The sequence below is a fragment of the Micropterus dolomieu genome, linkage group LG20, assembly GCF_021292245.1.
Source record: "Micropterus dolomieu isolate WLL.071019.BEF.003 ecotype Adirondacks linkage group LG20, ASM2129224v1, whole genome shotgun sequence".
In the NCBI taxonomy this organism is placed as follows: domain Eukaryota; kingdom Metazoa; phylum Chordata; class Actinopteri; order Centrarchiformes; family Centrarchidae; genus Micropterus; species Micropterus dolomieu.
Genome location: NC_060169.1, coordinates 8216116 through 8230985, shown reverse-complemented (window position 1 = coordinate 8230985; position 14870 = coordinate 8216116). Strand labels below are relative to the sequence as shown.

Sequence of the window (14870 nt, the reverse complement as noted above, 5' to 3'; positions counted from 1 at the left end):
ACTTGAGCAGATGTCACGATAGAGCAGAAAGAATATATGCTAATTAAATCATCTTTTTTGTAATCAATGAGCTATCACTCTTTTTCAGCAGCATTTGGCTTTAGATTAAAGGTCTTTAAACTCTTGTTGCATGGTGCACCATTATTCCTTTTTAATGAATTAGGAGTACCCAGTCACTGTCCTATGTCTTGATCCACTGCTTTTTTCTTGTCTTTTGTATGTTTTTAATCAACCATTCAGGCTCACCATGTCTTGTGCTCTTTGTGTGCACTGCTCCATTTTTTTTGCACAGGAGACATATTGCCTTCAGAGTCACTGCAGCAGTTTATAGTTCAGGCCCCTTCTGCCAAGTTTCTGGTGGTGGGAGGTGAATAAGCATCCAAACACTTGGTGGATGGCAGTGCATCCATCTTGTCCTTGATGCTGATGTTTTACTAATCTGCTGCAGTTCTCAGTATTATGATCCCCCCAAAAAACATGTATCTGTCCAGATTTGGAAAACTCAAAGTAAGCCCTTGTGATATTTAACACACTAATTTAAGCAGTCTGCTTGTTGTTCTTTCTTTTGCTTCATCTGAAGCCTCTCTCATCTATATATCAGTTTAATGTCTGTCTCTGTCCGCAGGTGCTGCTGTTTCTTCAAGCGAAAACGGAAGAAGAACACACCGAGGCACAAATGATCATCCACCACCGGCCTGAAACATTACAAGTGTCCGGCTCAGTTGATTGTGATTTCAGAAATCAATATGGTCCCATTCAGAATAACAGAGGGAGACAACTGAAAGATCTTGATTGAACTGTTCTCTGGAGGGACCAGTTAGAAATGGTTTGTTGAGATGTACAAGATGCTTGTGTCTTTTGATGGGAGTCCTTTTCAGTTTTTTCTCTTTTTCTTTTCTTTTCCTCCTCCAAGATGTGTGGGAATGTTTTGCAGGCCAGTCGTCCAAGCGGGGAACCTTTTTGTTGGAATTTTGCAGAGGTTTTTTGTTGTGTTTTTGTTTTTTTTCCTCCCCAAGACACCCAGCATTTATGTTTTTCTCTTCTGTTTTTTTTATCCTGTTTCTCTTCTGTGGTATTGCAAAGGAAGAGACTGATCTTCCTGTCCAATCTTGCCACCTTCTTAGTTTGACTCACAAAATCATATTTTCATTTCCCCCTCTGTCAAGTCCCAGTTCAAAGTGGTTTGCCCCTCGTTAGTTTTTGAGCTCATTTTGACACAAAGCCTTTTTGGTCTTTCCTGACGTGGGACTGAATGTAAACCTGAACACACGAGGAACCAGGAGTGTAACTGCCTATCTTCATGTACAGGCACAAAGAGCATCAGTCTGCCATTTGGCCCCTGCACTTTTTCCTCCAAAGAGGTCAACCCTGGCACTGGGACCCAGGCCTGAGAGAACAGAAGACCAGAGTCGCCTCCTGCACTGTGTTCTCTGGGGATGATTTCTGCTCACGCTGCTTGGTTAAAGCACTCTCCTTAACCACTCTGCTGTCAAAACACACTACAGTCTCTTTTGACTCTCATGCAGTTTTGCTCCTCTTGGCTTTGTGATGATGAGCAGCAACCTGACACTTATAGATGGGACTGGGGGAAAGAAAATGCTATTTATGCTATTTATCTTTTGGTTGCCACCAGTTTTCTTACTTATTCTAAAACATACACACTGAATGTATGGACAGGAAAGTAAATGACTTTGAAGCATTTATATAATCTGTCATGTGCATGGGAAGGAAATTGCATTTAAGGAGTTAAGACCAATGCTCAACAAAGGAAAAAAGTGAGACCAAAACTAAGTGGATTAGCTGGTGGAAGGGTCTTAAATGTTGTTGATCTTAATAATGTGATGGTTAATAATGGACTCTACACCAGAAGACACTGGGGGATGTTGCTTTGGAGCGACAAGAGAAACTGGCGTGATGTGCTTTGGAGATTGAATCACAGCCTCTCGACGCTACTGTCCAATGCCTTAACCCCAACCGACCGACCAGTCGACCATCACATCACCAGTTGGACAAACAAGTTGGCAGCATTATGGTTGAAAGATTTGCAATTTTTGGGGGTCACCCGGACAATAAAGCCCAAAGTTGCGAAAGTTGAGTGTTCCCAGTATCAGAGCAGTTCATGACTTCCCTTGTAACACTGAAAATGTATTCCCGAGATAGCAATGCCAAATGGAAGGTTTGGTGTAATTATCTGAAACGGTGTTGAGATGTCATTGCCCTCGTGTGTCCAGTCTGAAGATCCCTCTGCTGCAAAGCGATGTTTCATGTTTGGATGACTCTGCTGAACCCCCCGGTCCCTCTCGATGAGAGAAAACGTCAGCGTGAGTGAGGGCGGATAAGTGAGCATGTCCATACCATTTTTAATTTTATTTAGTGTCATGGAGGACTGCCTTGAAACAATATCCTCGATATGTCACCTTGCCTATCCTCCTAACAGAGTGAATTGCCGTACATAGGTGTTTTATTTTTTTATTTTATATCTTGCTAATGTGAATTTTTTTTTTAATGCAATTTTTTGTTTTTCCATTCCAAATAGCCATGGTTTTACAGGGAAAGAGAGGGTAACAAAAGAAGCTTGAGACCATGACTGCACTACATTTGTTGACCCCAGCTTTCCCTGACAAGACCCTGCCTTCTTTATACTGTACTTTAAATGTGCTTATTACTTTAATTGTAGCTGCCTCATGTGCTAGGCCTTCCCTATAGGGTGCAGGGAATACACTTTAAATTGATTTTTATCCCCAACCACTCCTTTTTTCTTTTTTTTTTTGTGCCATGACACCCCCCTTCTCTGTGTGTGCGGGCGCGTGCGTGCACACACACACACAAACACACACACACACACACGCACGCGCAAGAGTGATTCAACTCCCAGTGGAGCGTTAGATTTGGCGTTTTGTGGACCTGCTCCATCATCCATAGAAAAACAATGTTGTAGATGTTGCAAACTATCAATGAATCAGTATGTAAATCTGCTTGTTGCGTGTATTAACACTGTATAGCTTTCAGTTTATTCTTACCCCTGACATGTCTGTTACTCTGGGGTCTAAGTTATTGTGTTATTGAAAGTACTTGAATATGAAAATCTACGGGACCTTTTCTGTTTGTTCTTATTTTCTTGGTCATTATCATATTAATTCCATACATAGGATTTGAGGGGAATGGTGGGAAAACAGGCTATTTGAATGACAGGTATTCATGTTTTTGAGATGTCTTAGTGCCTCTTGAGTGTGTTGGACAGGTGACGTTTGTCAGTCTTACCTGTGGAGTCTTGTGCTAGCTGGTGTAAATGACCGGGTGAGGGTTAGGTCATTGTTTTTGCCCTGAACAAGTGCAGTTAGCTGTTGGTTTGGAGGTTAAAATCGCCTTTTTTTTTGTCTCTGAAAGATTTACCATAATGTATTTTGATTTGGTGTCACCAAACCTGTGATTCTCCCCACAAAGCATCAGCGGCACCCGGGCTGTTTTATTCCAGCTACTTGAGAAAAGTTGAAAGTATTTCTGTTTAGTGAGATGAATATCCAGACTATATAGCCTTCAATGTTCTCCCCTTTATTCTCCGAGTGCCATTCCTGAGACTACTGCTAGCCCATGCCTTTTACCTGTGCCAGGAAAATATGAAGTTGAATGTTTTTTGACCATCGCATTCCACCGTGTGTCCTTGACGTGTCCACTGTCATATTGAGAAATCGCAGCGCAACACGGCTCAATTCAGTGCTAGGAAGTGTTGTCGGAGTTAAAGAGCGTGGGATAGAAAGTGTTGTGTGAGTCCTTTCTGTTGGTTTCTTTCTTTCACGTTGTAACTCAAAAGAAACCAACACCATTTTTATCAACCAAGTTTATTATTTCAGAGTTGAATTTATGACTGGTCATCTTTGCAACATCTGCTTCTTCCTTAAACTGTGGGTCGCCTAGCTATTTAGCTCACAGCTGAAATGGTAGATATAGATATATTACTCTGATGTATTTACTTTTTATTCTCTGGGCCTCATGCAGAGCGATATAGGAGTACTCTGTATGGATTGTATCTGCATGGCTTATCTGGAGAAGATGGCGAGCGGCCTCTCTCTCTCTCTCTCTCTCTCTCTCTCCCCAGTGAATTTCCTCACCTGTAGGGCTCGTATACTGTTGGGTCAGTGAGACGTTATGGCTTCCAGTCCTCATGTAAAATAAGTAACTTTTTCATGTCTTCTCACAGCACATTCCATTTCCCATTATTTCTGATATACTTCACTTCAGTCAGATGTGCGTTTATGGCTTTGGTTGTGTGTAACTCTCATTCCTGTGTGTCAAAGCTGTGTAAATCAAAGCAAAGGACAGTTAAAGTGTGAGTGAATGGCTTATGTCTTTTTTGGGTTCTCTGGCACTTTTTCCTTGTTGCTGTACTGTAGAATTGTCTTGGATTTACTGTATATTTTTCTTTGAGGGAGAGGTTTAGGGTGACATTTACTGCAATATTGTGATGATTATTTGTAAATTGTACAGAGTTCACAATTATACCCTTTGTTTTTTCTGTTGGGATCCATCTAAAATAAGTATTCTTTGATTTTGTTTGTTTTTTTCCCCCCTCTGACTGTGGAAAATCAAATTGTACAGCTCCAAGAGTTTATCCTCCTCTCAGCATTTTTTTGTTTTTGCAGAGCTATGATTAAGAGAAATCTTAACTGTAAATAAATATTATTGTGTTGAAATATGAATGTCACTTAAAATGTATTTGAATGAGTTAGTCAAGGGCTTCAAGAATGAAGGACCCACATTTCTCTTTATGGTTTCGTATTTTTAATTTACAGAAAGGTGAAGGTCCTTTTTATCGGAGATGCTTGTTTTATTTTCTTCCTTGGATTCATATAATACAATGTTTCACACATGAACCTTATAAAATCACTTTTTATTCCCTCCACACCTAAAGGGAAACTCCAGTTTGCACCCTTTTTTATGTCAAATAAAAGATCTCTCCACCTTGTGGGAATGTCTTCTGTGAGATGATTTTGTACTAATCGCTTCAGATTCTGTATTCCAACTGTAATGAAATGGCAAATATATACAGGTGCTGTATCCAGCTAGTTTACGTTAATGTCGGAGTGGATTTATACCTTCAGTTTCAGAATTCTTTGGAGTGGGTTTTAGAGGACTAAAGAGGTAAACTAAAATTCTTTCACAGTTAAAAAGAAAAAAATTAGACAAACATTTTTGTTAGCAAGTACACATTTAACAGACTTGGTAAGTAAAACTAAATCAAAATTAATGAGCTAGAAATCACTGGACCCGGTTTCCCATTATCTGAGTTGAGTGAAATGCCATTTCATACAAGTTTTTAAAATCGATGGGATTATTATATTTAACATTAGTAGCAAAACGGGGGGCGGTCTGGAGATGCTTACACACCGGAGTGTGATCAAAATTCTCACACAAAAGTAGTTCTTGAACTTCTGTTCATGTTGCTGCTAGACTTTCTGTTACATGTCAGTGGAAATATTGTACATTTCTTACAACACTTCCACTATTTAACAGCTGTACTTAATAGTTTCTTTGCCGATTAAGACTTAAATTCAATATTATTCTCCTAAAATATTGCCCTCTTAAAAAAACAAAAAAACAATTAATACACTATCATAAATTTTTATTTAATTTGTTTTTTATACTTATACATATACCTTTTACACATCATACAGCCATGAAGAAATCTTTTTTTAATTGAAAAAAACATAATGAAGTAAACAATATTATACAATTTATTCACAATGAATTTGATGCTTTTAGTGCAACTTGTTTACGTTTACTAAAGTAATGATACGGTTTTTGCTTGGAAGGGTTTATTTTATTTTTCCCTTCTGGTATTACTTTATCCACCACTGCAATGTGTACCATAAAACTTAAGTGAAGAGATTGGACTGGATTGCATTTGTCTCTCAATTTGTATATGAGTAATATTCACACTGGTTTTAAAGGGGGTTAATAAACAATTTTATGGCAGCCTATTTCCCATCTTTGCTGAGCAAGAGTTATGTGGGAAAGGAATTAAAGTCCTGTCCCATATATTATCAGGATGAGTACAGTGATTGAAGCAAATGAAAGCGTGAGCTATTAATTGAACTACTCACCCAATTCCCCAAACTTCCTATTTTCAGGTCAAAATGAAGTTCTCCGCTTAAAAACACTCAATCTTGCTGAATAACCAAACTTTGCCCTTAGACATGACAGACAAGCCCTCAAAAACACACACACTACAACGCAGTCGTACACACTGGTGAACAATACTACAAAAACCGGCTATAAGTAACGTTACTTGTGGCTTTTCCCCCTCAAAAACCCTTTCACATGATGAACACAACAAATGTAAACATTTGCATGTTTTCTATTCCTTAATGTACCACACAGTACAACATACCAAACAACAAAAAATCATTCTGTCCTGTCTTTGGTCTAGGACAGGCCGGAGAATCTCATCCTCCACCTCCTCCTCTCCCTACTGTTCTTCCTCCTCCTCATCTCTGGTGTCCTGGACATTTTCTTACACATCTCTCTGGATCCCTTGTTCCAAAACTGAATGAACTGACTCCGGCCCTTTTATCTGTCTATTGAAGATTCTGTGTTTTATCAATTATGACTCTTTGTGTTTCCACCTGGGTAGCTAATTGAACTCAAGCATTGCTGACTTGAGTGAACAATATTGAATGTTAGAGCTTTCTAAATGATCACATGGTGTGGGCAATGAGAAATTAGGGGATTTGTTTGTAGAGTTTTGCAGTGACAGTTCAACAAATCTGAATTATGTGTCAAAACAGGGGGAATAGTGTTTATAGTTTAGGGAAATGGGTGTGGTTTTTTGATAAATGGCATTATGGTTTTGAAATTTTAGTTTAAGAGCCTGTTTATTAGTGTTAAAGCAATCGAGAAAAACTGCGCAAGTTATGTTTATTTGTGGCCTTTCTTCGCTGCACTTGTCCCCTCCCGCCGCTAGTGGTCAGTGTTGGCCGCGGGGGGTGCGTGGCAGCGGCGGTTGTGAACTATAAACTTCCTGTATGAACATCCGGTGCTTCTCTTCCACCGGTCCGAGTCAACATGGTGGGTACACGGAGAACACTTCGCTTCACCAGCCCACTTAATCCATTTCAATCCTCATTGTGTGTCTGCCCACCAAGCGGCTACAAGCAGCACTTTGCACACAATCGGCACAAAGATTTGTAAACAATGGGTTTCGATGCTCTTCAGTCTAACGTTAGATGTTGCAGTGTCACTTTCTAACTGGCCGCCAAACTGTTTTAAAACCGTCGTTAGAGGACCAATGTTTTGTATGATAACCTGTCTAATGTTACAAGTCCAGAACAGATATTTCAGGATCTTATAACCGGTATTACCCTGACAAACAAAATTTTAATTTTTTAATTTTAATTACACTAATTTAAATTTTTTGGTGCCACGATTTTCTGGTCAGAAAGCAGTCATGCAGACTTCTTTGTAATAAGTCACGGTCCAGTAAGCCTGCTTTAATCATCTAAAATTCAGTGATTAAATTCATTTTAATTAGCATTCTAGTTTAACCTTCAGAAGGGATTTAAACTTGCATGTGAGTTGAGAGGAAACGTGCAGACACCTTGATTATCAAGCCTAATGTTAACAGCCCTCTGCAAGTGAAGTCATGTTTTCACAAGGTTGTGAGGAAATGCATTATTTACTGTAGCTATAGTGGCAATTTCCACTCTTTATGTATGTCTGCCTAAAGGTGGTTTGACACAAAAAAAACCCAATTAATTGGAAGGAGGCATCTCTGATCCCACTATCCCATCTTTGACCACTAACATGCCCTCTAGACAAGTTCATACGCAATTTTCCTCCATTCTGTTATGTCCTCCAGGTTATCAGTGGTGTGTTTTATTACTGTTTTTGTCATTTGTATGGAAACTGACAGTGACTCTGTTTGGTTTCTCCTCAGGGGCGAGTCAGGACCAAGACAGTCAAGAAGGCCGCCAGGGTCATCATTGAGAAATACTACACCCGCCTGGGCAGTGACTTCCACACCAACAAGAGGGTGTGCGAGGAGATCGCCATCATCCCCAGCAAGCCTCTGCGCAACAAAATTGCTGGGTAATAATTGGGTGGAATTTGCTGCCTTTTCCAGTGTGTGTACTGCAGAAATATGCGCTGCTGCTTGCAGTTTTATCAGGTGTTTATGATTTGACTGACCTCTTAAGTTCACCTCAAATTTGATGGTGGCATGAAAGTGTTCTTCAGCAGCTGCAGGAAAGTGCAGCAGCAGCTTGAAACAGGCTGTCTGGGGTCAACAGAGGAGTCGGTATTGCATGAAGGAATATCTGACAAACACTTTGGAGTACCTGTAGCAAGAGGATGCATGGCAATGAACATGGTGTGCACTGAGGGGTTTATATGGATCCTAGTTAGATGATCACAGTAAGTAATCGCCTGAAGGCATGTTTTAGATGAAGTTTATGTTGATACGCTCATAAACTGGTAGAATTTGTACGATTGTCACAGTAGTAGAGATGCTCTTAATTATCCTGCAAGATAAATATTTTTTTACATTTGCAGTTGAATTATCTCGTAACAAAATGGCTTTGTAGAAATCACGACTAAGCATGTTGCTGGTTTGGGTTGTATTTGTTGCACATGTAGTATATATTGTTTATGGACTTCTGACATGTTAATTACACTCGTCAATACTCTCAGTAAAGGACCCCATTCATCCTCCCTCACAGTGGTGAGAAATTATTTTCTGTTTTAGACGGTAAAGACATAAATAGTCTATTCTGGTTCTGTTTGACCCGGTTTTATGTGGACTTTGGGAGATGACTAGAATGTGTAATGGTTGATCCAGAGATGTCATGCATGCTTTGCTTTTTTGTTGGCATCTGTGCTGCACCATGTAGTTTGAGTTCTATATACAACATCCTAGTTACTGATGCTCGTGCTTATTATTTAGAAGCTGCAAGATGTTTGGTGTTGGTGTTAATATTACAGTGTGTTATTGGTGTTTTGCTCGTTCTGGTAATGACCAGTATGTGATCGTGAACTGGAAACAGTGATTGATTGATAGATAAATTGAGCACATTTTCCAGACATTCATACTTGTATTTCAGCTTTCAGAATTAGATGACGTTCTCTCTCTGGTGTAGCCTCCAAATGAAGACTCCAAAACAACTCTTAATATGTTTGTAGTCAAGAGAAGTCAGCATAGTCCCTCAGAGATACGACTGCTGTAGTTTCCCTGCAGCTGTTTATCTAAATAAAAAGTTTCACTCCACTTTAATGGCGGAATGGAGGCTCTTTGTTGAGAAACTACATTTAATTTGTGCTTTTGGTGTTGTACTGCAGTTATTTGTGTTTTATTAGTGTTCTTATAGTGCCCACCACTGTATCATTTTCTAGACAGCCGGAGGTCAGTCGTGTGCACACTCGGTTGAATCAAGCTGTTTTGTGTGTACATGCAGACTGTGGTACACCACAAAGTGATTGTTGATGCCAAGTTGATTTATTTTCCTATGATTCATATTGATGTTGCAATGGAATGTCTGTTTTTGATTCTCTCAATTGCCATGAATCACAACATATATACATCTTTTGTTATGAACTTCAGAGCAGTTGTATAACCACTCACAATTAGTTTTAGTAACATTACTGTAAATTCCAGCTGCAACTCAATGTTAAAATTGCAATTATGCATTTTATCAATTAATATTTTTATGGAAAGGAGAAAAATGTGTTTCTCAATAGGTAATCTGTAACCAGCTCATTTTGATATTTTTCACTTGATAATGTAAATGGCAGTCATCAACATTGTAATACATTGTGTCTTTAAATTATCAGTCACCTAATAATTTATACAGGGACTATAGACTTTTAATGTCGTTTGTTGTCCACTTCCTTATACTGGTGGTAACCGTGTGTTCCCGTCTCAGGTATGTGACACACCTGATGAAACGTATCCAGCGAGGTCCAGTCAGAGGAATCTCCATCAAGCTGCAGGAGGAGGAGAGAGAGAGGAGGGACAACTACGTCCCAGAGGTCTGTTCATACAGCAAATTTATTGCGTGGGTTGATGATGAATTATTCTAAGGATGCTCTCAGCAGCTGCTGCATTAAGGTTGAACATGGTAGAAAAGAGATCGTTCAGACAGCTAGTTTTTATTTCCTCATTTTCCAGATTTCTGCTCTGGACCAGGAGCTCATCGAGGTGGATCCAGACACAAAGGAAATGCTCAAGATGCTGGTGAGTGTAAGACAGGTTCTGCTGCTTTTTAGTAACAGATAATGAGCTTAGTTCTTGACCTGGGGAGATTATACCCAAGGAATTAAAATTCCTTGGGTATAATCTGTGTAGACATTTCTCATGGGCAGATATTCTGACTTGTCAAGCAGATTCATTTACTGAACATATTAACAGACTAATGTCGACCAAAGTGCTTTACAGAGTGACATTCAGATAAAAATGTTTTTATCTGAAATTATTACGTAACTGGCATATTGCAACAAATGACACGAAAGCATATCAGATGACTGCACTTAAACCTCAGAATATTTCTTTCCCTATAATTTTTAGACAGGACGGCATGCATGTCTACAATCTGGCCATGCAGGCAGCATGTAGTTGAACTGTGTCACAAGCCTTTCTTCTAAATTACCATGTGATGATGATTCAGGTTTAGTTACCCAAGTCATGAATTCTTTTTCTTCCAGGATTTCAGTGGCCTTTCCAACCTTCAAGTCACTCAGCCAACTATTGGAATGAACTTCAAAACACCACGCGGACTGTAGAATCATGTGTAACAGTCTTAATAAAGAGGCATAATTAAGAATGGTCCTGATGAATCATTTCTACAATTATACACACAACACACAGCAGTGTCAAACTGATGTACGCTAGACCAACACAGGGAAATTCTTTCACGGTCTTGCTGGAATAACTTCAGGAAATCCAAACCATGTTTTTAGAACTACAGTTGCACTTACAGTATGTGGCAACTTAGTATGGCTATGAAAAGCTGGAAAAGCTTTTACTAACATGCTGACTTAGCATTAGAAAGGACAGGTTGATCAATTTAAGTGAAAAGCTTTGATAAAGCAATTAAGTGCATTTAATCATGCACTACTTAGAATTGACCATTAATTTCCTTTTGTCTTTACTTTCTGTAAGCTCTACCTGATGCTGCTCTGTAGGTCAGACTTCATTTAAGTTTTACTCGGCACATCTTTTAAGGTGAACAAAAAATAGGAATGGCAGATGTTACATAGATTAGTAAATGGATTTGCAAGCACAAAATTTTAAGCCATTTCACATTTCATTCCATCTTAAATTTCAATTATATTAAACATAAGAAAATAGTCAACTGGCTAATTTTCATTTGCTTTGTTAAATTACACAAGTTAAATGCATAATTTAATGTAATCAATTTAAATGATTGGAGTGTGCCGCTGTAAAAATTTCTGCTTCAGACAAGACCTGAAGAAATAAAGTACTACAGTTTTAAATTTGCCTTTAGAAGTTGCGTTTTTAAACTTACCCTTCAAAAATTAAATTTTCACTCACCTGCTAGTTTCCTTGTTGGCTGTGTACCCTGGCTTTAACCCACTATTTTTAGTTTGAATTAGAAATACTGGTACCATGGTCAACTGCCATGGACCCTGCAGAGTTTAGGTCCTTTTGGGTCACAATGCACAAAGTATCTATTAAAGCAGAATGGGGTTGTAGCTGCACAACCCTGTACAGTGTTGATTGAATACTGGCTCCATCGCCTCACATTCTGACAAAACACAAGCTCGGTCAGGCACCAGTGATGCAAGTTGGAGGTTGAGTGTGTTTCGGTAATCTGGCCGCTATGACAGCAAAGGTCATTTTGAAATTTAGCGAGTATTACAGGACCTCATTTACACAAGTTGAGGTATTGTGATGTGGGCTAACAGCATTAAAGAGGCAGATCCCCCCAGTCAGTTTACTAATCATTGGACTGTATAAAAAAAGTTAATGAGTAACAGCACTTGTGTAATGGCAGAATATAGTCAAGCCTAGTTTGAAAGATCTGTATTTATCCTACAGGGAACATCTACCACAGATCTAAAGAACTACAGAGCTGCATAAAGAGAAGTGTAGGCTTCAGTGTTTCAACTCCTGAGTAAACCGAGTTTGGGATTCTACATATCTTTCAGTGTTTCGATTTGATAACACTCAAAATAAAAAATTGACAACTTGTAGTCAACCCAATGACTCAAATAGACAGACATGTAAAAATAAGCAGAGCTAGCAGATGGCTAAAGGTTTACAGTCCACCATCTGTCAGACCAGCACAGGGTTGCAGGCTTCTAAATTCCAGTCAATTCCTCAACATAATGATGCCTTGATTACCTGTGGCTGTTATAGACCAGGAAACTAAGCAAATAGTCCTATTAAGAGTCCAGACATTGCCATTAATGCTTAAACACCTTTATTGTGCCCAATCTGAACATACTCCACAAGTGTAAGTAGCAGCAAACTTGGCAGACCACAATGAGGTAGACTTTCAAAACTCTAAAAAGCAGCTGGGCTAAGGGACAACAAGCTCAGCATGACAAACCTAATGGATAAAGAAAAGACACTTTGTCTTTGGCACACAGCTTATGCATTGATGTCCAACTGGAACGGGAAGAAAATGGGATAAGAAAGCGTGTAGTCATTTACTGGGGTCTACTCAAGCTCTGGATAGATTCAATTTATCATCAGCTAAGTGGAAGTTCTTACATTCAACAGGAAACAAGCAGCTGTTCTAATCATAGGCATGTCCCCCTGCTGATGTACAAAAAGTGATTAAAAACCACTGCCACCTCTCCAAACGTGCAAATTAAAAAGTGCAAAAAACCAAACTATGTACGATCAAATGTTCATTCACTCTACTCAACAGGGTCCATCAGTTGCTTGAGAAATGATAGATCGCCAGTTGAAGCATATCCAGTATTACTGTTACATACATTTAATATAACTGGACAAACAAAGCAAGTTAGTAGTATTTCCAACATTTCGTGCCCATTCAGTTGAAATTTGGGAGGGCAAATTAAAAAGAAAAAAGCCACAGAAAACATGTATGAGAAAAAAAATAAAAGGGGGTTCTCCCATAAACAGCCGCCTGGTAGAATTCGGTTCAAAATTTTCATGTTATGACTTAAAACCGTTTGTGTAGAAATTAGTAAAAAACTGCGTAAAAATGTCTGAAATGCGACTGGTTAAATGAAGCCCAACATTCAACTCCCAAAAGTAAGAAACACCAGTTGGCTTGCACAGGAAAAACTGATGCCAACTGGGGGTAGGGGAGGGAGGGGGGAAAAAATAAAAATTTAAAGGCACTGTATGGCATTTGCCAATGAACGGCAATGAGACTTGCGTGATTGCTCTTCACTATGCAACACATGTAAACAAAAAAGAAAAAAAAAAGAAATGGCATTTTCGTCCACTTCTTAACTTTAGGCTGACTCCCATCTCTCTGTCTGGCCACAAGTCTGGGAAAATGCATAAGTGTGAAGGGCCCCTTGTCTCTCCCAACAAGGTCACTGTGCATAGTGCCACTGTGAACAGCAAAAATGTAGCAAGTGCAAAAGTGAACATTTTCTACAGTGATATCCCTGTGCCTGGTGGAGTGCCATGGTGCCCTCGTACTGAGGGAGGTCTGGCACACGTGCTCTCCTTGGCGGGCAGCCTCACCCCGTAGAGAGGGGCTCTTCCTCTGGCCCTTCAGAGTGTTTGGATCCATCCGCTCTAGCTGGAGTCCCTGTTCTTCTGGTTGCGCATGAGGGGCCGGTGGTTGCTCAGGATGTCCATGGAGTGCTGCCAGTGCCAGCAAGAGCGGCAGTAGTACTTGAAGCAGGCCTGTGTGACAGACAAGTGATTGAGTGCACTGTAGGCTACCTTAACTAATGATGCTGGTAAAATACTTTCAGATGATCCATTTTAAACTCAATTCATGTAAAAATTATTCAAATTAGTTTCAAGGATAATTCTGGTTTATTACAATGTAGGTCATTTTGTAGCATTGGCCAATGTTTCTATCAGTTGCAACATTGTACTTACCAAGTTTATTGCTAAAATATGGAAAACATAGTGATGTCACTACACTGAAGTCCAACAGAGTCTTCAGGGTCAATCGATCAGGTTGTAAACCATACTAAACAAGATCTGCTACTTGCTGAAACTGTGCATGCAGAAGATAATTTTGCTGTTCATTTTTGGTTACAAGTTCTTTTGCCAGACTGGATATTTGTCTAACTGCATGTGTTTCTTGCAGTGACTTTTAGCCATGTTGTGTTCCCAGAACAACATTTAATAGTAAGTACAACATTATGATAAACCAGAACTGTATTTTAACCACAATGTTAGTCATTTAAAAACCATTAGGTTTGATGCAACAAGATGTAAAGTGTACTAAACCATAACTTGTTTTATTTCACTTGACTGTACTTACATTTTTATTTAACCCTTTTCTGGATTCTATGCCTTAGGCAAAGCAATTTATATTAATGGTGTTTTGAAAGGAGCAATACAAATCATTTTGCCTAGACCAGACCTCTCGCTCTCTTCAAGATGTTAGCCTGGAGAATAGGCAATTTTGGTTTGCAGAGATTCTTCCTTGTGCTGCAACACCAGTTTCCACTAACCTGGTCTCTGCAGAAGAAAGGCCCAGGTTGGCGAAGGCAAACTTGACACATGGAGTCTTCCAGGTAGGGGTCAATCTGGACCTGAGTGAAAAGGTAAAACCATGCTACTCAGTTCACAGCTGTCAGAAAGTGAGGTGCAGAAACAATTTAAAGCCTGCAGATTAAGCACCGGGGGGTGATCAGGGTTTAAAAGAATACTTTCATTTACATATTGATTCAAATTATTTGTATACAAGATT

At 39.4% G+C, this 14870-nt stretch overlaps 3 protein-coding genes across 6 annotated transcripts in view; 2 read left to right on the top strand and 1 right to left on the bottom strand.

Annotated features, from left to right (window-relative positions):
* Nucleotides 1-4963, top strand: part of csnk1g1 (casein kinase 1, gamma 1) — a 40764-nt gene extending 35801 nt beyond the window's left edge. For both annotated transcript variants that reach the window (XM_046031794.1, XM_046031795.1), the window contains one exon: nucleotides 626-4963. In XM_046031794.1, the coding sequence (XP_045887750.1) occupies nucleotides 626-680 (55 nt within the window). In that variant the 3' untranslated portion in view covers nucleotides 681-4963. The remainder of the gene's footprint in view (nucleotides 1-625) is intronic.
* A 2019-nt stretch (nucleotides 4964-6982) lies between these two features.
* Nucleotides 6983-10811, top strand: LOC123958906 (40S ribosomal protein S17-like). Its single transcript, XM_046032644.1, has 5 exons — nucleotides 6983-7065; nucleotides 7934-8085; nucleotides 9915-10020; nucleotides 10160-10225; nucleotides 10693-10811. Exons 1-5 carry the CDS (start codon nucleotides 7063-7065, stop codon nucleotides 10768-10770), a joined length of 405 nt encoding a protein of 134 aa, XP_045888600.1. The 5' UTR covers nucleotides 6983-7062; the 3' UTR covers nucleotides 10771-10811.
* A 1606-nt stretch (nucleotides 10812-12417) lies between these two features.
* cpeb1b (cytoplasmic polyadenylation element binding protein 1b) overlaps nucleotides 12418-14870 on the bottom strand; it is a 19073-nt gene continuing 16620 nt past the window's right edge. For all 3 annotated transcript variants that reach the window (XM_046032640.1, XM_046032641.1, XM_046032642.1), the window contains one exon: nucleotides 12418-13846. In XM_046032640.1, coding sequence (XP_045888596.1) covers nucleotides 13736-13846 — 111 coding nt within the window. In that variant the 3' untranslated portion in view covers nucleotides 12418-13735. The remainder of the gene's footprint in view (nucleotides 13847-14870) is intronic.